We start from the raw sequence: 24,236 nt of genomic DNA, 5'->3' as shown, positions 1-24,236 counted from the left end.
ATTCACGTACTACATTACGTCTTTCAATAAAAATTTAATTAAATTTTTATTGATAAATGAAACTAAAACAGCAAGCACATTGTTTACATTTGAAAACAAATTGTGTAAACTACTTTCAAATATTAAGTTTACTTTAAAAGTGATTGTTATTTTTTATGAAAACAGTATGTGAGGATTCCAATAAAATAAAAATTAATTGAATGATATTTAATCAAAAACGCGATATTTTTTATTAATCTATTTATTATTTATTTTTTGTTTGATGCATTAAATGAGTTAAATATTAAAGTTTTATTTGTAATATTAATCATTACTACATATGTACATAATATATTTTTATCTGCATTTGCACATATATGTATTTTTCTTTAGGAGTAAAAAATGTAAAATAACTGTATTTCTCGCAGCGTAAAGAAATGTCTTATATGAGAAAATTCTAGTTTTCAATATTCACAAATGCATTTTATTGTTCAACTATACTTCCTTTTAACTAAATTGCTTTTGTAACATCGGTTTCAAACTTCCTATCGCAAGAATGCGAAGCACCCAAGAATTGTATTAAGATTAAAAGGTACGTAGTGATAGTATTTATCATCTAAAATCAAAATTACAAAGTAAACAATACATACTTAATCAAATAAAGCGAATTATTATTTATTTACCGTAGTGAAAAGTTTTGCGTCCACAGCAAGACCTTTCGGTGAAAAAGTATTTTCGCAATGCAGTATTTGCAAGGAAAACAGCCGCAACTACAATGACAGATCAAAGAAAATATGATTTATTACATTAGAAAATTTATAAATCTGTTAGATTTAATATAAACATTGCATAGCACGCTAAATATTTTTAAAGATTTGCAAATTATATGACATTTTTTTATTACCTCATGCTTTATTTGCTTATCGGTAGTGATATTAAGCACGTCATGAACGGTGGTACAGATTTTTGCGGCTTGATTCTTGCCAATTTCGCAAGCCCACACTATTAACGTTATTTTTACAACGTAATATATTAATTGCGATAAGAAAAGATCATTATTTTTGTTGTTTAAACTAATGGTTATCCCGTCTTGCCATTGCACTATATGGAAATATAAAAAGAAAGTAATCTGTTTAAAGGCCATGGCTATGGTAATGAGAAGCTGCAAACTAAAAGTTAAGTTCAGCATCTGTACTATATCGCTGACCATTAGATGTCGCTTCTTCAGAGCTTTGAGTTTCGTCAGCAGAATTCTTTGCTCATGATAGGATTTAAAGACGATAAGTTTAAAGACATCGTTCACTATAAATTTCCGCAGATTCTCCAGATTGTTATTAATTTCTTTGAAATAAGCCATTAAAACACAAGTACAATTCATATACAGCATATCTATTTGAAACGCTATTATGGCGATGTAAAATCTCAATGGCTCGAACGACGTACTAACGACCATGTCAGATGTATTTAAGAACTTTGTTAATATTGGCCACAATATACACAAAATTCCGAGGATATCTTTTGCATGGATTAGTTTGGAGAGCCTCTGATACGACTCCGAGGACAATATCGAAGAAATGTCTTGTATCCTCTGTAGCAAACGCATTCGCGGACCGCTCAAAACACACCAGACAACCACTGTGATTACTCCAAGTAAAAAATGGAAGTTGTACATAATAATCTTGGGCACTTCAAGCCTGATTTTCTCAGAGAAGTTGACTTTATAGAACATTATTAGTTCATAAACGCAGATGGCACATGTAATGATAATCAACACAACGCATCGTGATTTTGAAATCTCAAAAGTCGAAGTCTTGAGCTTGTACGGAAATATTCCGAAAATTTTGCAGAAAGTGAAATTCAAATACATCAGTGAATAGAAGTCCCTGGCGTGGAACAGCCATTTTTTTCGTCTCTTGACTCTTTGGAGTATCGATAGATTAAACATGATAATAGTATTTCTTTGGAAAACTTTATCTGTTAATAATAGAGTACTAATGCTTAAAAATTATTAATCACTTTGCCATTATTGATGCACTTTAACATTAATACGAGCGTAATTACAAAAATCTTTTTTTGTAATAATGATCTCTTTAATTTTCCACCACAAATATGTAAACGGACATGCACTACACGTTTACAACTGACGAATTATACGGTACATTGCAAAACGTAGTTGCTGCATTGAGTAGCGAGGCACGACTCAGAAATCATTTGTTAGCTAGTGAATGGCTTCCTTCGTTCACCGTGTATCATCCTTGGGTCATATGCGCACGCGCATATAAACTAATAAACTAATGTTGGCTTACGAGCTGTCATCCAGTACTCTAAGATCGCGAATTATATGGAAATAGAAAGCATCAAATACTATTAGAATTTATATGGATTAGTAGTTTTGAAAAAATTATTCATTATTAATAAAGTTATTAATATTTGTTATTTCCTACATTTTAATTACGATGGAACAAAAGAACAATTGAATATAGACAGATTGTGTGAAATATTAAATTTAAAGCATGTTTCTCATTAAATTATTTATTATGTCTAATTTGCATTTAATTAAATAAAATTTCAAATTTTATTTATGCCATTGATTGTTAATGTACACATGTATGTATCACAAGATTTTTATCTGCTCTTGTACATATTTGACATACATATATCTGTGTTTTTATAGAAATAAGATTATTGGACGACAAGATTTTATGTAGAATAACAAAAACGTATTTAATACATATAAAAGTTTGCAATATTCCAAAATACTTTTCTTTGGTTATGTATTTTCTTTCAATTAAATTTCGTTTACATATAAATAATGAACTGTACTTTTCTTTTTATCACAAGAATGTGATATGAGCAAGAATTGTATTAAGATTAACAGATATGTTGTAATACCATTCGCCATCTAAAAAACAAAATTCAAAATATGTAATAATAGACGATTAATTATTTGAGGTACACACTTGATCACTCACCACAGTGAGCAATGTCGCATCCACAGTGAGACCTTTCACGGAGAATGTATTTTTACAATGAAATATTTGCAAGGAAAACAGATGCAACTGTAACGACAAAACTTATTATTTATACGTAAACAAAAAAATGTAATATTTCTTATTAAAAAATAATAAATACATTCTTGTAATTATCATTACAATAATAAAGACAATAACGATAGACTTAAACGTAAATTGATGTAGATTTAATACATTTAAAAAAATTTTTAAATTACATTTTACTTTATTACCTCCTTCTTGATTTGAACATTGTTGGTGCTATTAAGCACATCGTGAATGGTAGTGCCGATTTTTGTCGCTTGATTTTTGCCAGTTTCACAAGCCCACACTATCAATGTCACTTTTATAAGGTAATACAGTACAAGTGATAAGAAATACCCATCATACATCATATGCAGATTGATGAATACCCCGTTTTTCCATTGTACCATTTTGAAATATGTAAAGAAAATGATTTGCTTGAAGCATAATGCTATAGTAGCGAGAAGTTGCAAATTGAAAATTACGTTCAGCGTCTGTACTGTGTTGCTGATCATCAGATGCTCTCTCCTCACTATCTTAAGTTTCATCAGCAAGAATGGACATCTTTGCTTGTGACAGATCCATTTAGGCATATTATTTATTACGAGTTCTCGCAGATTCTCTAGGTTGTCATTGATTTCTTTGAAACAAGCTTTTAAGATACAAACACAATTCATATAGAGCATATCCATTTGAAACGCCAATAAGGCAAAATATATTCTGAACGGTCCATATGGAATATCAAAAATGTTATTAAAGTTTGCGGAATATACTCGTATTATTCCTACCCAGAGTACAAAGAAAAAACCGAAGATGTCCTTAGCATGTATTAATTTGGATAATTTCCGATATGATTGCTGGGGTAGTTTTGAAGAAATATCTGATATAGTCTGTAGTAAACGTATTCGCGGACCAGTCAAGATATACGAAATGACCGTCATAAATATTCCGTATAGTAAAGTAAAATTATGCGAAATAATTGTGGGTTTGTCCAGTTCCAGTCTACTAGAAAGATCGAGATTAAGATGATATATCAATATCAGCCCGTAAACACAAATCGCGCACAAAATAATAGTCCACAGAATGTAACGCGGTTTAGAAGTTTCGAAAGACGAAGTCTTAATCCTATATGGAAATATTCCGATAATCTTGCTTAAGGTCAAGTTGGGATACATCAAGGATTGAAAATCTGTAGCGTGGAACAATTTCCATCTTCTCACTCTTTTTCTGGACCTTGACCTGACTTTCAAACTTCTGCGACAAATATAATTAATAAATTATGAGAGAAAATAATCTAATTTACTATTAATAAGTTACTACTTAAGTTTGTTAAGCAGTGCAGCGTAACAATCTGTTTTAAAATTTTTTATTATTTGTCTAACTGTTCGTTTGTCTGTCCATCTATCTGCAAGATTTCTTAAAAACAACTTAATTTTTTTAAGTTCTTTTTTCGTTAATTGATATCCAAGGACTTTGACACCACCAAGGTAAAATGTAAGTTAAATCAATTAATTGTAAAAGAATTAGATTTTAAAACCAAATTTTTTTAGAACAAAGTTTTTTAAATTAGAAACGGTTTTTTGCTGCACTACTTACGTTTGTTGCAGAGAGTTAATTAAGTACTTCATTATTGATGCACTTTGGTGTTAATACGTCTTATTATAAATATTTTCTCTTTTCTAAATGTGTAGTTTTCAATTTTAGACTTTCCATCATGAGTTTGTCACTCGACATGTATTAATCGTGGTCACTATTTAGGTACTTTTAGCGAATTAAATTGAAAACGGCAGACAGTTGTTGCGTCGATTAGCAAGTCACGACTAAGAGGTTATAAGTGTTAGCTGCAAAGTAATGACGTTCATTTCTCACTTCTTCCCTAGAATATAAGAATATGTAAAAAAATAAAGTAATGACTGACACATATAGAGTTTACCATTCAGCATATTTAAACTGGGATCACATTTACATACACTAGAAGAAGTATTGAGTACCTAAAATATAAATTAAAATATTCTCTATTTTTACTACAATTTCGACTTTTTGATTTATAATACAATCTTTGTTATCTTGTAATTTTTAATATAAAACTGTTTATATTTGATCAAAAATATATTATTGTTTATATTTATTTTTCGAATTTTATTTGTAAAGCAATTATGAATTACGTAAAATTTAAAACAAATTATATTTTACTTGCACATAAACACATTATACACTAAACATTGAGTGCTTTCTAGCTATATATGTATATAAACGACATTGCGTTACACAGTGTTGTCTACGTCGCGTAACTGGAAAACACCAATTGTGAAATTATTATACTGCGCGTCTTTTTTAGAAGCATTAATATCTCAATAAAAAAGTATATATTAAAGATGTTAATAAATTGAGTTTTTATGCAAAAACAATGCTACTATTTCGATTAGAATTAATCTAATTATCTAGATGAGAATTAAATTGAATTTCCCTCTGAAAAATTAATTTGTACGTCATGTGGACAGGAAATTATCTTAAGATGTATGTATACTTTAGAGACAATAAAAACAAAAAAGTGATGGAAAATAACTGCTCATTATAATAACGAGTTGGTGACATTATGTGTTTCTTAATGAAAATTTAATCACATTATCAATTGGCAAATGAAACACGAAGTACAAATATATTGTTTTTATCTGAAAAAAATTATTTAAATTACTTAGTGGTGATAAATTACAATACATAATTTTTTAAATTAAACTTATTAAATTTACTTGTATTTAATATTTTATACTAAAGTATTGTTATATTGCGTTGCTATCTTGAAAAAAATTAATATTGCAATTGAAAAGATATAATTGAAAATGTCACATAAATCAAGTTATGCAAATACAATGCTGGTATATACGTATTATTTAGAATGTAGCAATAATACATGTCCGAGAGTTATTAATTAAGTGTATCAATAAAAGTGTTTAAAAGTTACACATACTTCTGGCAACTCAGATTGTTGAGATACTTTAACTATCAAAAATTGCATTTATCATTAAATTTTTGTTCTGGTATAATATTGATAAAGCAAAAGTTTAATTAAATTTTTGTTTGTAATTGTATTATTAAATTATTTTTGAAGAGTTACAAAACAACGGATAATACATTGTTATAAACAATTTAAATTATGATATTTGGTATATTATATTATGATATTTATGTTACTTTATTATAAGTCATCGAAAAATAATATGTCACCTCAAATGAAACTTTATATAACATACCTTAAATGCTATAACTGTTTTTAAACATGAAGTTTATTTTTCTCTAAATAAGTTAAATGGATAACTTATTTAGTCTGTAGTCTTTTCATTGCAAGACATATTCATAAATTGAGCCAAAATTAATATGTATGTCGTAACGCTACCCGCCATCTAAAAATAAGAAAAAGTAAATAATTTATATTTCATTAGAGCAAATAATCTACTACTCACCGCAGTAAGAAGTGTCGCGTCTACGGAAAGACCTTTTGCAGAAAATGTTTTTTTGCGATGTAATATTTGTAAGGAAAATAACTGCAACTGCAATGTAAGATTATAAAATAAAGAATTGGGAAACGTAATTATATAAAAAAGCAAGTATATTCAATAACTTTTTTGTAAAAAAAAGGAATTAAATTATATTTTTTTCTACCTCTTCCTTGATTTGTTCATTGTTGGTACGATTAAGTACGTCGTGAAGGATAATGCCGACCTCAAATGCTTGATTCTTGTTGGTTTCGCAGGTCCACACTATTAATATTAATTTTGAAAGTTCATACCCCATACTCAACAGAAAAACCATGGCATCAGTCGCATCCTGCAGAATGGACAGTTCACCGTACCATCGTACTATATGATTATACAATTCAAAAGTTACTTCTGTAAAAGTCAAGGTTGTAGAGGCAAGGAGTTGTAGACTGAAGATTACGTTCAACATCTGCACCGTGTCGCTGAGTGTAAAATGCTGTTTTTTCAGCGTTTTAAGTTTTGTTAACAAGACTTGATTTTTCTGCGTATGGCGAATTAAATTGGGGGCGTATGGTTCATCGTTTACCACGATCTTTTGGATGTGCAGCAAATTGTCGTTGATTCTTTTAAAACAGGTTTTTAACACACAAACACAATTCACATATTGCATATTTGTATGAAACACGGATAAGAAAATGTATATTGATAACACAGTCATTTGGAGATTTTGATTTTTGACATAAAATATGTACTCTCTCACGATTAAAAAGAACGTACCTAAGATATCTTTCACGTGAATCCACCTGGACAATTTCTGGTACGATTTTGGGGGGAGTCTGAAAGAGATCTTCAGCATGGCTTGTAGCACGTGCATTCTCGAACCACTTAACATATATGTAATGATCACTGTGAAGCCGCCCAAAATAAATAAAGAGATGGCCTCAAGAGTATAGGTTTCGTCTTTAAAGTTCACTTGAGTTTGAGTAACAATAATATTCCGAACAATTAGCAATTCGCTAATGCAGAATATGCAGATAAAAAACGTCGACAGAATGTAGCGCCGTCTAGAAGTCTGAATGATTGAAGCACTAATATTGTACGGAAGTAATCCAAGAATTTGGTAAACGATGAAGCAAGGATACATCAGAGAATGAAAATCTGTGGCGTGAAATAGCTGCCATTTTTTCCGCATTTTACGGTTTGTTTGCCTTTGAAACGATGAGTTGTACATTGTTACAGTACCATTAGAAGAATAGTTGAAGTTACAAATGACGTTTGATGATTATTAATCATTTCACATTTTTGCATTCCAGCTTGTAAATGTTTTATTATAAATATAATTATTTAATTGACTTTTTACAATAAGTGCGTATCAATATAAATTCTTTACTGTCGAGTTGCACCTAGCGATTTTCAATTTAAAACTACGAGTAATTGCTACATTGAGTTGCACGAGACTGAACACGGATCATGTGTTATGTGTAAAGTAACCATGGTATTCTTCGATTGGCAAACTTTAATTTGAAAAGAACCACTTGTAAAGTAATAATATATTAAATTTTTGTAACGTTTTGCTTATTAATTCATATGTACAAATATAATAACGAATACCGGATGCATTACTTCTATGTGCATTAATAATTCGTTAATGACAATCTAATTCTATATTCCATAGAAGATAATTAATAATTTTATACTTATTAATTTTAGAAATGTTTTATTTTTTGTGACATATAATAATTAGAAAGTTATTTGAGTAATATTGCTTGCAATCTTTCCACTACAAGAACGCGACATGAGCATAAATTGAGTTAAGATTAATATGTACGTCGTAACGCTACCCGTCATCTAAAAATATAGAAAAGAGTAAATAATATATACTCCATTTATTAAATATATAAAACGATTTATTACTTACTGTAGTAAGAAGCGTTGCATCTACGGCAAGACCTTTCGTAGAAAAAGTTTTTTTGCTATGTAACATTTGCAATGAAAACAGCTGCAACTGCAATATCAGATAGCAAAATAAAAAACTGACAAACGTAATTATATAAAGAAAGCAAGTATATTCAACGAATATGTATTAGCGCGGAACATTTTTGTAATGAAAAAGAATTAGATTATATTCTTTACTACCTCTTCCTTTATTTGTTCGTCGCTCGTGCGATTAAGTACGTCATGAACGGTGGTGCCGATTTCAAATGCTTGATTCTTGTTAGATTCACAAGCCCACACTATTAATATGAACTTTAAAATAGTGTATCCTATAGCCACTAAAAACAACACGTCACGAGAATCATACACAATAGTGGGCAGTTCATTTTGCAATTGTATTATAAGCAAATACACTTCAAAGATTATTTCAGTAAAGGTTATAGTTGTCGTGATAAGGAGCTGTAGACTGAAGGTTCTATTTAACATCTGCACTGTGTTACTAACTATTAAATGCTGATTTTTCAGAATCTTGACTTTTATCAATAAGAGTTGATCTTTTTGCGTATGGTAGATTAATCTGGGGCCGTATGCTTTATCGTTTACCATCTTTTGTATGTTCATCAAATTGTTGTTGATTTTTTTAAAACAGGTTTTTAATACACAAACGTAATTTATGTATTGCATATCCATATGAAATATGACTAGGGAGATGTATATTGACAACACAGGGGGAGAGGTATATTCCATTTTGATATAAAATATCCATTCCTGTGTAAGTAAAAGGATGGTACCTAAGATATCTTTTACGTGGATCCATTTGGATAGTTTCTGGTACGATTTTGGAGGAAGTATTAAAGAGATCTCTAGCATGGCTTGTAGTATACGCATTCTCGGACCGCTTAAGATGTATGTAATAGTTACTATAAAACCACCCAATGTAAAGAAGGAGATACCCTCAAGAATATGGGTTAGGACTCCGAAGTTGGCTGTGGTTTTAGTGGTAATTTCATGAAGAATTTGCAGCTCGTTAATGCAGACGGCACAAAAAAGTAAGGTCGGCAGAATGTAGCGCAATTTAGAAGTCTCGACGGTTGAAGCGTTGATTTTGTACGGAAATATTCCTATAATTTGGCAAACGACGAAGCAGGGATACATTAAAGATTGAAAGTCTGTTGCGTGACATAGTTGATGTATTTTCCACATTTTATATCTTGTTTGTTCTTGGAATGATGAGCTGAATATCGTCAAAGTATCGTGAAGAATAGTGTAAATCACAAATAACAGTTTAAGACTTGTTAATCACATTGCTTATACACTTTAATATTACAGCGTGCAAGTGTTCTATTATAACATTTATTTAATTCGGTTTTTTAATAACAAATATACTTGACGATTCACAATTTACAAGTAATTGCTATACCAAGTAGTGAAACAAAACTGAATGTATTATGTGTTAGGTATAAAGTAACCATGGCGCTCTTCGATCGGCAAAGAATGCAATTTATCGGTATAAAGATTGCGTCAATATAAGGTAATGAAATATGGTTTTGGCTCTTGCAGCTTATTAGTAATCATATATGTACTAATGTAATAGTGCTTATACGCATTAATTTTTAAATATTTATTAATTTAATAATAACTGTCACTTGAGCCTAAATTTCAAAGAGAACAATATTTGATTTCGTTATACTGTTTTCTTTTCGAGAAGTTCTACTTTGTTTTATATAATATATAAATGTAAAATTTTCATGTTTCTAAAATTTACTATGAAATATTGTTTACAGACTTTTCATCGCAAGAACGCGACATAAGCATAAATTGAGCCAAGATTAATATGTATGTCGTAACGTTACCAACCATCTAAAAATAAAGAAAAGACTAAATAAAGAAAAGATTAAATTTATATTACATTAAAACAACTGATTTATTACTTACTGCAGTAAGAAGAGTTGCATCTACGGAAAAACCTTTTGTAGAAAATGTTTTTTTGCTATGCAATATTTGCAAAGAAAATAGCTGCATCTGCAATGTTAAATAACAAAATAATGAACTGAAAAATGTAATTATATAAAAAAAGCAAGTATATTCAACGAATATAAAATTGTATTAGCGCGGAACATTTTTGTAATGAAAAAGGATTAGATTATATTCTTTACCTCTTCCCTTATTTGTTCGTCGCTCGTGCGATTAAGTACGTCATGAACGGTGGTGCCGATTCCAAATGCTTGATTCTTATTAGATTCACAAGCCCACACTATTAATATGAACTTTAAAATTGCGTATGCTATAGCCATTAAAAAGAACACGTCACGAGAGTCATACAAAAAAATGGACAGTCCATTTTGCAACCGTGTTACAAGTAAATACACTTCAAAGATTATTTCAGTAAAAGTTATAGTTGTAGTGATAAGGAGCTGTAGACTAAAGGTTCTATTTAACATTTCCATTGTGTTGCTGATTATTAAATGATGATTTTTTAGAATCTTGAGTTCTATCAATAAGAGTTGATCTTTCTGCATATGGTAGATTAATCTGGGGACGTATGGTTTATCGTTTACCATCTTTTGTATATGCATCAAATTGTCGTTGATTCTTTTGAAACAGGCTTTTAATACACAAACGTAATTCATGTATTGCATATCCATGTGAAACACGAGTAGGGAGAGATATATTGGTATCACTGGGAGAAAAGATTTATATTTAAAATAAAATGCTAATTCCTGTGTGAGTATGAAAATGGTTCCTAAGATATCTTTCACGTAAATCCATCTGGACAGTTCCTGATATGATTTTGAAGGGAGTCTCAAAGAGATTTCCAGCATGGCTTGTAGTACACGCATTCTCGAACCGCTTAAGATGTATGTAATGATTACTATGAAACCGGCCAATGTAAAGTAGGAGATGCCCTCAAGAGTATGAGTTACGTCTCCAAAGTTGAATGTTTTTGTAATAATAAATTCATGAAGAATTTGCAGTTCGTTAATGCAGACGGCACAAAAAAGTAAGGTCGGCAGAATGTAGCGCAATTTAGAAGTCTCGACGGTCGAAGCGTTGATTTTGTACGGAAATATTCCTAAAATTCGGCAAACCATGAAGCAAGGATACATTAAAGACTGAAAGTCTGTTGCCTGACACAGCTGCCGTATTTTCCACATTTTATATCTCGTTTGTTCTTGAAGTAATGAGCTGAATATCGTCAAAGTATCGTGAAGAATAGTTTAGATCGCAAATAACAGTTTAAGAATTTTTAATCACATTGCCTATACACTTTAATATTTTACCGTGCAAGTGTTCTATTATAATATACAACAATTATTTAATTTGATTTTTTAATAACAAATATACTTGACGATTTACAATTTACAAGTAATTGCTATGCCAAGGAGTGAGACAAAACTGAATTTTTATGTGTTACGTATAAAGTAACCATGGTGCTCTTCGATCGGCTACAAATGCAATTTATCGGTATAAAGACCGCGTTAATATAAAGTAATGAAATATGGTTTCGGCTCTTGCAGATTATTAGTAATTATATGTGTACTAATGTAATAGTGTCTATATGCATTAGTTTTTAAATATTTATTAATTTATTAATTTAATAACGTTCACTTGAGCATAAATTCTAAAGAGAACAATATTCGATTTTGTTATACTATTTTTTTGAGAAGTTTTATTTTTTTGTTTTATATAATATATAATTGTAAAATTTTCATGTTACTAAAATTCACTATGAAATATCAATCTTTTTAACTAGTAAAGGATATTGCCATCAACGTTTATTTTTCGATTTTAATTTGGACAATCAAACGTACGTTACAAATTGTTTTCTTGTGTCTATTGAAACGTAATAATTCAAATTTGATTTATATATAATGTTGTGCATTAATGATCTGTAATATTGTGCTATTTGAGTTTTTAGAAATGTAAAATTTGTAAAACAACAAATCTTTACGATTTTATTTATATATGTAGACTGATAGAAACGAAAGTTTCATTATTATTTGCTGGTAATAAGAAAAAACTAGCATACTATAATAATGAAAAAAATATTTGAAAATTATGTTACACGTTACAGTAGTATTTTTCTATAACACATAATATTTATATGTTTATAATAAATTTGTGTGAATGTGGTATACGAAGTTGCGAGTTTGCTCTCCGCCCCAAAGATCCAGGTTCAAATTCATCCAGTATAACTCTCCATTTTTTCTGTTATGTATCTAGACGGTTATTTCTTGAGTAATATTGCTTACAGACTTTCCATCGCAAGAACGCGACATGAGCATAAATTGAGTCAAGATTAATATATATGTCGTAACGTTACCAATCATCTAAAAATAAAGAAAGGACTAAATATTTTATATTACGTTAAAACAATTGATCTATTACTTACCGCAGTAAGAAGCGTTGCATCTACGGAGAGACCTTTCGTACAAAATGTCTTTTTGCAATGCAATATTTGCAAAGAAAATAACCGCAACTGCAATGTCGGAGCAAAATAAGGAATTGGGAAACATAATTATATGACAAGTAGATTTAATGTAAATATAAAATTGCATTAGCACGGGTTATTTTCATAATAAAATATATAGGTACTATTAGATTACATTCTTTTATACCTCTTTTTTTATTTGTTTATCACTCGTGCAATTAAGTATTTCATGAACGGTGGTGCCGATTTCAAATGCTTGATTCTTGTTGGTTTCACAGGCCCATACTATCAGCATTAACTTTAAAATTACGTGTACTATAAGTGTCATAAGAATCATCTCACTAAAATTATTTAGAATACTGGAAAGTCCACTATTTTGCCACTGTATTAGAAAGAAATACGCTTCAAAGACCATTTCAGTAAAAGTTAAAGTTATAGTGAGAAGGAGATGTAGACTAAAGGTTTCATTTAACATCTGCACCGTGTTGCTGATTATTAAATACTGCTTTTTTAGAATTTTAAGTTCCATCAATAAGAATTGATTATTCTGCATATGACTGATTAATCTGGGGGCATATGGCTCATCGTTTGTTACGATTTTTTGTATGTGAATCAAATTGTCGTTAATTCTTTTAAAACAGGTTTTTAATACACAAATGCAATTCATATATTGCATATCCATAAGAAATACGACTATGGAGACATATATTGGCATTATAGGGAAACAAGAATGATAGTCTCTTTCAAAGTTAAATATCCATTCCTGTGTGAATATAATGATGGTTCCTAAGATATCTTTCACGTGGATCCATCTGGACAGTTCCTGATATGATTTTGGAGGGAGTCTCAAAGAGATTTCCAGCATAGCTTGTAGTATACGCATTCTCGGACCGCTTAAGATGTATGTAATGATTACTATGAAACCGGCCAACGTAAAGTAGAAGACGCCCTCAAGAGTATGAGTTACGTCTCCAAAGTTGAGTGTTTTTCTAATGATAATTTCATGAAGAATATGCAGTTCGTCAATGCAGCTGGCACATAAAAGAAAGGTCGCCCAAATGTAGCGCAATTTAGAAATCTCGATAGTTGAAGCGTTGATCTTGTATGGAAATATTCCTATAATTCGGCAGAAGATAAAGCAGGGATACATCAAAGATTGGAAGTCCGTGGCGTGACATAGCCGTATTTTCCACATTTTATCTCTCGTTTATCCTTGGAACGATAAGCTGAATATCGTCAAAGACTCGTGTAGAACAGTTTAAAGCACAAATGACAGTTTAAAATTATTAATCACATTGTCTATACACTTTAATATTTCAGTCCGCAAATGTTCTATTATAAAATACAACAATTATTCAATTTGGTTTTTTAATAACAAATATACTTGACAATTTACAATTTACAAGTAATTGCTGTGCCAAGTAATGAGACAGAACTGAATGGATTATGTGTTAGATGTAAAGTAACCATGACACTCTTCGATCGACAAGTATCTGTAAAAACTAAGTTAATGTACTATAACGTAGTATAGTTTTGTAGTGTGAAACTCATTAAATCATATGAGTTCTAATGTAATAATGCCTGTATGCGTTAGTTTTTACAGATTCTTTAATTTATTAATAACGGTTTAGTTCTAAATTCTAATAAATTGTTTTTATTACATATTTTTTCTTGTAAAGAAGTTTTATTTTCTGTTTTACACAATGTGCAACTGTAAAATTATCATATTTCCAAAATTTACTATAAAATATCAATTTTTTTAGCTAATAAAGATTATTGCCATCAACGTTTATTTTTTTTATTTAATTTAAATAGGTAAACGTACGTTAAAAACATATATGACATTGTTCTTTTACATTTTTAATATCTTTTTTAAACATATTGATATTTACATTCAGTTATGTATTATTTAGAAGATTACTTATTGAGTATTATTGTTTTCAGACTATCCGTTACAAAAACGTGACATAGCCATAAATTGAACCAAGATTAACATGTATGTCGTAACGCTACCCGCCATCTAAAAATAAAAAAAAAATTGAATAACATATATTCTATTAAAGCTATTAATCTACTACTCACCGCAGTAAGAAGCTTTGCGTCTACGGAAAGACCTTTCGTAGAAAATGTTTTTTTCCGATGCAATATTTGCAAGGAAAATAGCTGCAGCTGCAATGTCAGATAACAAAATAAATAACTGAGAAACATAATTATATAAAATAGATTTAATGTAAAAATAAAATTGTATTAGTACGGGACATTTTTTATAGTAGTAAAGTATACACCAAGATTAGATTTATTTTTTTTTCTACCTCTTCTTTGATTTGGTCATCACTCGTATGATTAAGTACGTCATGAATGGTGGTGCCGATTTCAAATGCTTGATTCTTGTTGGTTTCGTAGGCCCACAGTATCAATATGAACTTTAAAATTATGTACAGTGTAGCTTGTTCAATGAACAGTTTATGAATATCATCCAGAGTAATGTACTGTCCGTCTTGGTATCGCATTGCAAGGAAATATGCTTGAAAGATGATTTCAGTAAAGGTTAAGGTTGTAGTGGCAAGGAGCTGCAGACTGAAGATTACATTCAACATCTGCACTGTGTCGCTGACGATGAAATGATATTCTTTCAGAATTTTAAGTTCTCTTAACAAGAACTGATTTTTCTGCGTATGGTAGATCAATTTGGGGACATACGGTTTATCGTTTATTATGATTTTCTGCATGTGCGTTAAACTGTCGTTGATTCTTTTGAAACAGGTTTTTGTTACACAAATACAATTTACGTATTGCATATCCATGTGAAACATGAGTAGGGAAAGATATATTGATAGCACAGGGAGAAAAGTATATTTACGTTTGAAGTAAAATGTCAATTCCTGCGTGAATACAAGGATGGTACCTAAAACATCTTTCATATGGATCCATCTGGACAATTTTTGATACGTTTTTGGAGGGAGTCTCAAAGAGATTTTTAGCATGGCTTGTAGTACGTGCATTCTCGAACCACTTAAGATGTATGAAATGATTGTTATCAAAATGCTTAATGCAATATAAGAGATACCTTGAAGACTATATGTTACGTCTTCAAAGTTGACTGTGTTTCTAATGATAAGTTCATGAAGAATTTTTAAACCGTAAATGCAGACTACGAAGATAACTAATGTTGGCAGGATGTAACGCAATCTAGAAGTCTCGATGGTTGAAGCGTTAATCTTGTACGGAAATATTCCTAGGATTCGGCCAGTCATGAAGCAGGGATACATCAAAGACGGAAAATCTGTAGCGTGAAATAGCTGTCGTATTTCCCACATTTTATCTTTTATTTATCCTTAGGAACGATTAGCTGAATATTGTCAAAGTAGTATGAAGAACAGTTTAAGTCACGAATGGTCTAAATTATTAATCACATTATCTACACAATTTAGTATTCTATCTTACACAAGTGTTCTTTTATAAATATAATGATTTTATTTTTTTTATTTTTTAACAACAAATGCACTTGGCGATTTACAATTTAAAAGTACAAGCAATTGCTACGTCAAGTAGTAAGACAGGACTGATGGTATCATGTGTTAGGTGTAAAGTAACCATGGTACTCTTCGATCGGCAAATATCACTTTGGAAAGACCATATTAATATAATATAAAGTAATATATTTAGTACATAGCATGTAGCTCATAAAATCATGTGTAGCATTGTAATAATGCTTGTATGTCTGTTATTACTTGGTAAAACTGAAATACAAATTGAAATTCTAAAGACACAAAGTCAGTGAGATAAAAAAAGTCAAAAGAGCTAACACAAGTTCTTAGTGTGTAACAATACCAATCTTTAATTATTAACAAGAATTAATAAGTCTTGAGACTGCCGCAGTGGATATACCTAATTTTAATCGTTTTTGACAATATTATTCTTTTTGTTTAATATTATTAATAACATTTAAATTGCGAGTTTTTTTCAAATTCTTTATTGGGATTTATATAATTTGGAATCAAACGAAAATATTTAAAGCTCGTCTACGTCGTTAAAACGACGAAGCAAATTTGAGACTCGTAATTTACCAACCGTGAAACTGGAGAAAAACCGAATCACTCTGCACGATCTATGGATTTAAGCTTAGGCCCGCAGTCTTTCTTGTCTTAAAAAATTGATTATTTTTTATATATATTCTTATTGTTATCTTTTACTGTATTATAGAAGCTGAAAGATTATCATGGAAGGAAAATTAATTTATAGATATTTTATTTTTATATGCTGTAATTATTATTATTTGTTGCTTTTAGTAATAAATTTACAATATCTTTATTTTCTTGTTTCAGGTAAGTGCAGAGTTATATTTTTGCCACTTTCTTCATTACACGTAAGTAATCAACATCGATTTAGCAATTGATATTATTAGTTAGAGCATAAAGCAAACTATATTCGGGTTCTTCAGGTCGACGAACTGCGACATAATATAAACAGTAGATATGTCAAGCAACATTTTGATAAAATTTTTTTAGATATCATATATATATATATATATAATTAATGTATATATGTATAACTGTTTTTCTCTCTTTATAAAATTAATAATTACTATTAATTAAAATTTAATTTATGTGTGTGCCTTAGTGCATGCATAATAAAGTTTTATCTACGTAATCGTATATACATATGTATGTACATAAATACATAAACTGTTTACAAATGTAAGAAAATTTTGCTTTGATCTTTCTTTTGGAGTTTTACATTATTTGTGTAGTATTAATTTTACGTTTTCCATCGCAAGAGTGAGACATCATAAAAAATTGTAGCAAAATTAACATATACATGGTTATGGTACCCACCATCTGAAAGCAAAATAAAAATATTAACAAGATACATTTTATTAATTGAATCAAGCACTTAATTACTCACTTTTGTGAATAACGCTGCGTCCACATTGAAACCTTTGGCGGAAAATGTATTATTGCGATGCAATATTTGTAAGGAAAACAAATGCAACTATAATGTGAGATCACAAAATTATTAGATATGCTTGAGAAACGTAACGCAAATAGATATAATACATAAAAAATCTTATGAGCATATAATATAATATATTACAAGAAAAGTGTTTAAATTAAATAGCTTTTACTACCTCATTTTTAATTTGTTTATCTTTGGTAATGTTAAGCACATCATGAACAGTAGTGCCAATATTTTGAGCTTGATTTTTACTAGTCTCACAGATCCACGCCATTAGCGCCATTTTTATAATGTGGTACCCCACGGACGTTAGGAATAATTCATAAGCATCTTCATCGAGATTGATGGTTAACCCATTCTGCCACTGAACTAAATGGAAGTACAATCCAAAAATAATTTGAAGAGTAGTTATTGTTATTGAAATAAGAAGTTGCAGACTGAAGATCACGTTTAGCATTTGTACTGTATTACTGATCATCAAATGTTCTTTCTTTAGAGCATTAAGCTTCATTATCAAGAATGGATTTTTCTGTGCGTAATAAATCATTCTAGGAACACGTAATTCATCGTTTACTACAAGTTCTTTTATGCGTAGAAGATTGTTGTCAATTTCCTTAAAACAAGCCTTTAATATCCAAACGCAGTTTATGTACAGCATATCCATCTGAAAGACTAGTGTAACCGAGTATACAACATAAATCATATCCAAGATACGGGTTACTTTCTTGTAGATATATGTAATAATTAGGCTGACAAGATAGAGGAAGCCAAAGATGTCTTTGGCATGAATTATTCTTGATAATTGTTGGTACGTTTGCGGGGAAAGTCTCACAGATATTTCCATTATAGTCTGGAGCAAACGCATTCGCGGACTGCTCAAGACGAATGTGATAACTATCAAAAAATTGATCAATATAAGATAGCAGTCAGACTCTAAAGACAAGGTCACAACTTCAAATTTGACTTTGGCAAAAACGTTGAAATCATGGTAACTTGTTAATATTAAAATCCATAATGTGCCGATAATTATACTTGATAGAATGTAATATGATTTTGAAGCCACAAAGATCGAATTATTAATCTTGCATGGAAATGTTCCAAGAATACGGCACATAATAAAGCAAGGATACATTAAGGTTCGAAAATCCGTAGCGTGAAAGAGCCACCACTTTTTTTGCATTTTGTATTCAACTTTTTGAAATTTTTACAGTGTACGAATGCGATTACTAGATCGTCATGTATGGACGAGCAATAATCTAAATTTTATAAATATTATCTTAAAAATTATTAATAGTGAATTCACAATTTGACTATTGGCGTAATTTAGAATTTAAGTTTTATTGCCAATTTTTTCACTGCCAAATGCGTCACTTAAGCTTCTTTTTTATCTACACCTGACAAATTCCAATTTGATACTGCGAGCAATTATTCGATAAAAAGTGAGACATTGCTTGATTGTATGTTGGTCGCAAAGTAACCATGGCACTCTTCGACTTGTCATTTGTGAAATACAGCGCTTAATGTACTAATTACTGTAATGTATTATAACAGTACATTAATTATCAAAATAGGGAGCACAGAATTTAAGCAGATTAGTCATTCTTAAAAATTGATTAATAACAATTTCCTGTTTCAAATACTGCACATTTCATTATGCGTATACAATGCTTGAAAAATATCTGTTCTTTTTATTAGAACTCGAAATTTAATATTGTTACATCAAAGACTAAAAATCTGACGTGACATAACTGTCGTATTTTCCACATTTTACCTCTCGTTTGTTCTTGGAACGATGAGTTGAATATCATCAAAGTATCGTGAAGAACAATTTAAGTCACAAATGATAGTCTAAAAATTATTAATCATATTATCTACACACTTTAGTATTTAATCTTGTAAGTGTTCTATTATAAACAAAATGATTTAATTTTTTTAGTTTCTTAACAATAAATGCACTTGGCAATTTACAATTTAAATTTAAAACCACGAGCAATTATTGCTATAGTCAAGTAGTGAGACAAAATTAATGGGATTACAATAAAGATATCATGAAATTTTAAAGACAACGAAATCTTTACGATTTTGCACATAAGCAAACGAATAGAAAGAAAAGTTCCACAGAATGTTTGTTGGTAACAAAAAACTAGCGCACAGTAATATTAATAAAAAGAATATCTGCGTGTTATGTATTACATTTTGCAGTTTTTTTTATAACGCAGAATATTTAAACATTTATAATAAATTCAAGGCAAAATTTTTTCAAAATATATTTATTATAATTATCATTACAATGCATTAAGAAATTCGATAGAAAGAAATCAAACGTATTTAAATTATTTAAAAATTGTTTGAAACTTTTTGTCGTTATAATTCGTGACATAAATTTTTTTCAAGTGTCTTAATATGTGTATAATGTCTTAGATATAAAATACAAAGCAATTACTTTCTACTCGTAAATAGAAAATAATACTTTTCTGCATTTAAAAACATAAATAACTATTTAATTATAATTATAATTTTTGTGCTTACAATTAGTTCTACATTGTTTTATTAGACTATTGCTGTAATACTAATAACTTTTTTATCGCAAGAATGAGATGTGATCAAAAATTGTATTAAGATTAAGAGATATGTAGTGATGCTACCTATCATCTAAAAGAAAAATCATAAAGATGAACGATATGCACTTAATTATTTTAAAGCAAATAATCGGCCACTCACCGCAGTGAGAAGCGTTGCATCCACAGCGAGACCTTTTGCGGAGAATACATTTTCTCGGTGTAGTATTTGCATAGAAAATAGTTCCAGCTGTAACGTTATAATAACTTAGTAAATAAAATAGTATGTAAATGTAGAGAAAAAAACTTTGGCAAAATATATTTATTAATTTGACGATTTAATACATAAAATGCATTGGTATGCGAGACAATCATAAAAATAAACAAATTAAATCATAATTATCAAATATACAAATGTGAAATATACAAATCAAATTTTATTACCTCATCTTTGATTTGCTTATCGCTGGTACTGTTAAGTAAATCGTGTACTGCGACGCCGATCTTAGTAGCTTGATCTTTGCCGTTTTCGCAAGCCCATACAATCATCATTATCTTCGTAATGTAATAAATGACGGACATGATGAAAAACGTACTCCAGAACCCTTGTTTCTCTTTGGACATAGCCAGGACTATATAGAAGTACAGGTTGAAAGTAATTTCTGCGAAACTCAAGACTATAGTAACGATGAGCTGCAAACTAAAAATCGAGTTCAACATCTGCATCGTGTCGCTAATCATCAGATATTGTTTTTTCAAGGCTTTGAGTTTTATCAGTAAGAATGGATTTCTCTGCTCGTGATATATCCTCCTAAGTAGATGCGGCTTGTCGTTTATTACGAGTTCCTGTATATTCTCCAAATTATCGTTAATTTTCTTGAAACAAACGCTCAATACACAAACGCAATTCATGTACAACATATCCATTTGAAATAACAATAAGGTGAGATATATTCCATATATTGTCATCAAGATTGAATCGAGAGGCATCTTGATGCAGCATGCCACTCCTAAGATAACAATAAAGAAGAAACCGAAGATATCCTTGACATGAATTAGTTTGGATAACTTTTTATATGACTCCGAGGGCAGTTTTGAAGAGATCTTCAGTATGGTCTGTAGCAAGAGCAACCGTGAATTCCTGAAGACATACGTGACGACCACTACGAAACTACCGAGCACGTAATAACTATGACGCTCGAGAGATCTAGGTACACTTATGTAGCTGATCGTTCCAGAAACATCAAGCTCATAGAAAATAATTATTCCGAAAATGCAGAAAATGCAGATAACAATGGTCGATAGAATATAACAAGATTCTGAAGCCTCAAAAGTCGAATCTTTAATCCTGTACGGGAATACTCCGAGAATGCGACATAAGGTGAAGCAAGGATGCATCAAGGATTGAAAGTTCGTAGCGTAGAAGAGCCGGCATATCTTTCGCATATCGTTGTTGACCTGTTTCTGAAATTTTAATAATGAAATTAAGCATACGGTTACAGTGAAATTTTATGGGAGAATCATGATTTAAATATATAGCCCTAAAAATTACGTATTACCTTAACCAATACACTTTGTCAGCAAATGTGAGTGTTGTTGCGGAAGCTTTGTTTATAAGCGTAAATTTCGAAACTCGTTTTTCGGTGGCGATTGCGTAACTCCTTTTTTCTTCGATCTACATCTGTCAGGTTTAACTTGAAAACTGCGAACAGTTGCTGCATCGAGTATAGCGAGGAATGCCTTAGAGATTATATGTTAGCCGAAGTAACCGTGGCGCTCTTCGATCTGTACTTGTCACCCGCGAAGTGAAGTGCATAAAGAAATTATATTTTATTGCTACAACATACTGATCATACATCAAATCTTGTAGACACATTCAAAACAGAAAGCTTTACATAATATCTATATATAAGAATTAATCATTTTTAAGAAATGATTGATTAATAATGATTATTCATTTAATTCCGTATTAAACATTTTTATTGTGCATACAGAACGTTTAAAAATATTTTAAGCATTATCGTAATTTTTCATAAAAATTAAAATATTATTTTACATTTTTAACTCCATTAAAGTACAGCATTACTGATAATTATTTTTAAATATAAGGTAATATAATTTAAATCAAAATTACAAATTATTTTTTCAAATTAAAATATGATATACTAAATTCTGTTAATTTTTGCATAATATTACTTATTAAACTAATGTACTGTTAATTATGTATATTTGGAGACATTTTAATATTGCGTGGAAGACGAAAAACTAACTGATATAACGCTAATAAATTCAGTTATAATGTAAAAGCAATGATATTATTTTACTTAGAACTAATCTAATTAATTTCACTAATTATCTATATGTAAACAAAATGATATATAATTCTGACTGATAAAATTAGTTGGTATGTTTTATGGACAAGAAGATATCTCAAAGTAGCTATTATTTTTTATTTCACTTTTAACAAAAGAAAATAGAAAATTGAAAGACCAGAATATTATCATTACAATAATCATAGTATGTACTTTTCAAGAAAGATTTAATCAAATTATTACATTAATAAATTAAATTGAAACGTGTATCTCACAAATAACCTCTATGAGCAGTTCTGACAAGGAACATAAAGAAACAGAATTTTTTGTACTTCTAACAAGAAATAATATAAAAATTGTTATCATTTTCATTATTATTTATAATCTGTAATGTCAAAAATTTCAATCGTATTACACAAAAAAGACGCGAGCGCTATTTAGAAATAACAATTATAGTGATATTTTTAAGATAAGTCTTAAACAGACAATTTTCTGAATTTTATTATACATGGATTAATTTAATATAAAATTGTTTTTTATTCCGACTTGTAGAAGAAATATAATTTTAACGTTTAAATGTGATATAAACGAAACTTGACCGTGCGTATTCCAAATTTTTTTCTAGTTTTTATTTGTTTTTTAAACAACCTTCTTCTTAATTATTTTACTCAGTACATATTATTCCTTTGTTTGAATTTAGATTACGTAATCAAATTACAAGTCTTTATTTTATCACTATATTTACTCATTTTTTATAATTATTACAAATTACTCAACATCTTATTCCGTACTTCTTAAATTACATTCATGTTCTAATTAGAGATTAGAAACATGTAATATAACTAAAACAATTATCAATATTATAAGTATTATTAATTATAATTTCCTTTCTTTGTTTATTTTATTTATATAATTGGATTACTTATGCAATATTATTTCTCCATCGCAAGAATGTGACGTAACCATGAATTGTATCAATATTAACATGTACGTCGTGATGCTGCCCATCATCTAAAATAACGAAATAAAAATATAAATTATTATTATATCTTATTAAATAAAGTAAATAATTAATTACTTACTGCTGCGAGGAGCGTCGCATCCACAGTGAGACCTTTCACCGAAAATGTATTTCCGCAATGCAATATTTGTAAAGAAAACAATTTTAACTGCAATTTTAGATAAAATAATTAAATATAAAAATGAAAACGTAAAACTGAAAAACGTATTATATTAGCGCAATCTTTTTAAATACTATATCTTAGCAGACAATGTTCAAAAAGATCGCGCTAATATATAATACATTTTTAAAAAAATATACAAGTAAAAATATTTTTATAATTACCTCGTCTTTGATTTCCTCATCGCTAGTATCATTAAGTAGATTGTGAATGGTGAGACGGATCTCTTGGGCCTGATTCTTGCCAGTTTCACAGGCCCATACAAGTAATGTTATTAGTATAACGTGATATGTCATGGTTATTAAAAATATGTCAAAAAGATTTTTATCAAAAACAATGCGTATCCCATCTTGCCAACGCACAGCATAGAAA

The 24,236-nt window shown here is 29.7% G+C and overlaps 2 protein-coding genes across 11 annotated transcripts in view; one reads left to right on the top strand and one right to left on the bottom strand.

Annotated features, from left to right (window-relative positions):
* The window catches only part of LOC105207562 (agrin), a 731,430-nt gene that overhangs the window by 371,828 nt on the left and 335,366 nt on the right, over positions 1-24,236 (top strand). The window lies entirely within an intron of this gene.
* On the bottom strand, positions 289-2,239 carry LOC120359749. Its single transcript, XM_039458624.1, has 3 exons — positions 884-2,239; positions 663-749; positions 289-595 (listed from the first exon to the last, which is right to left on the bottom strand). Exons 1-3 carry the CDS (start codon positions 1,922-1,924, stop codon positions 491-493), a joined length of 1,233 nt encoding a protein of 410 aa, XP_039314558.1. The 5' UTR covers positions 1,925-2,239; the 3' UTR covers positions 289-490.

This window comes from Solenopsis invicta, chromosome 2 (assembly GCF_016802725.1).
Source record: "Solenopsis invicta isolate M01_SB chromosome 2, UNIL_Sinv_3.0, whole genome shotgun sequence".
In the NCBI taxonomy this organism is placed as follows: Eukaryota; Metazoa; Arthropoda; class Insecta; order Hymenoptera; family Formicidae; genus Solenopsis; species Solenopsis invicta.
The sequence above is the reverse complement of the archived record's forward strand: the minus strand, read 5'-3'. Positions and strand labels throughout refer to the sequence as shown.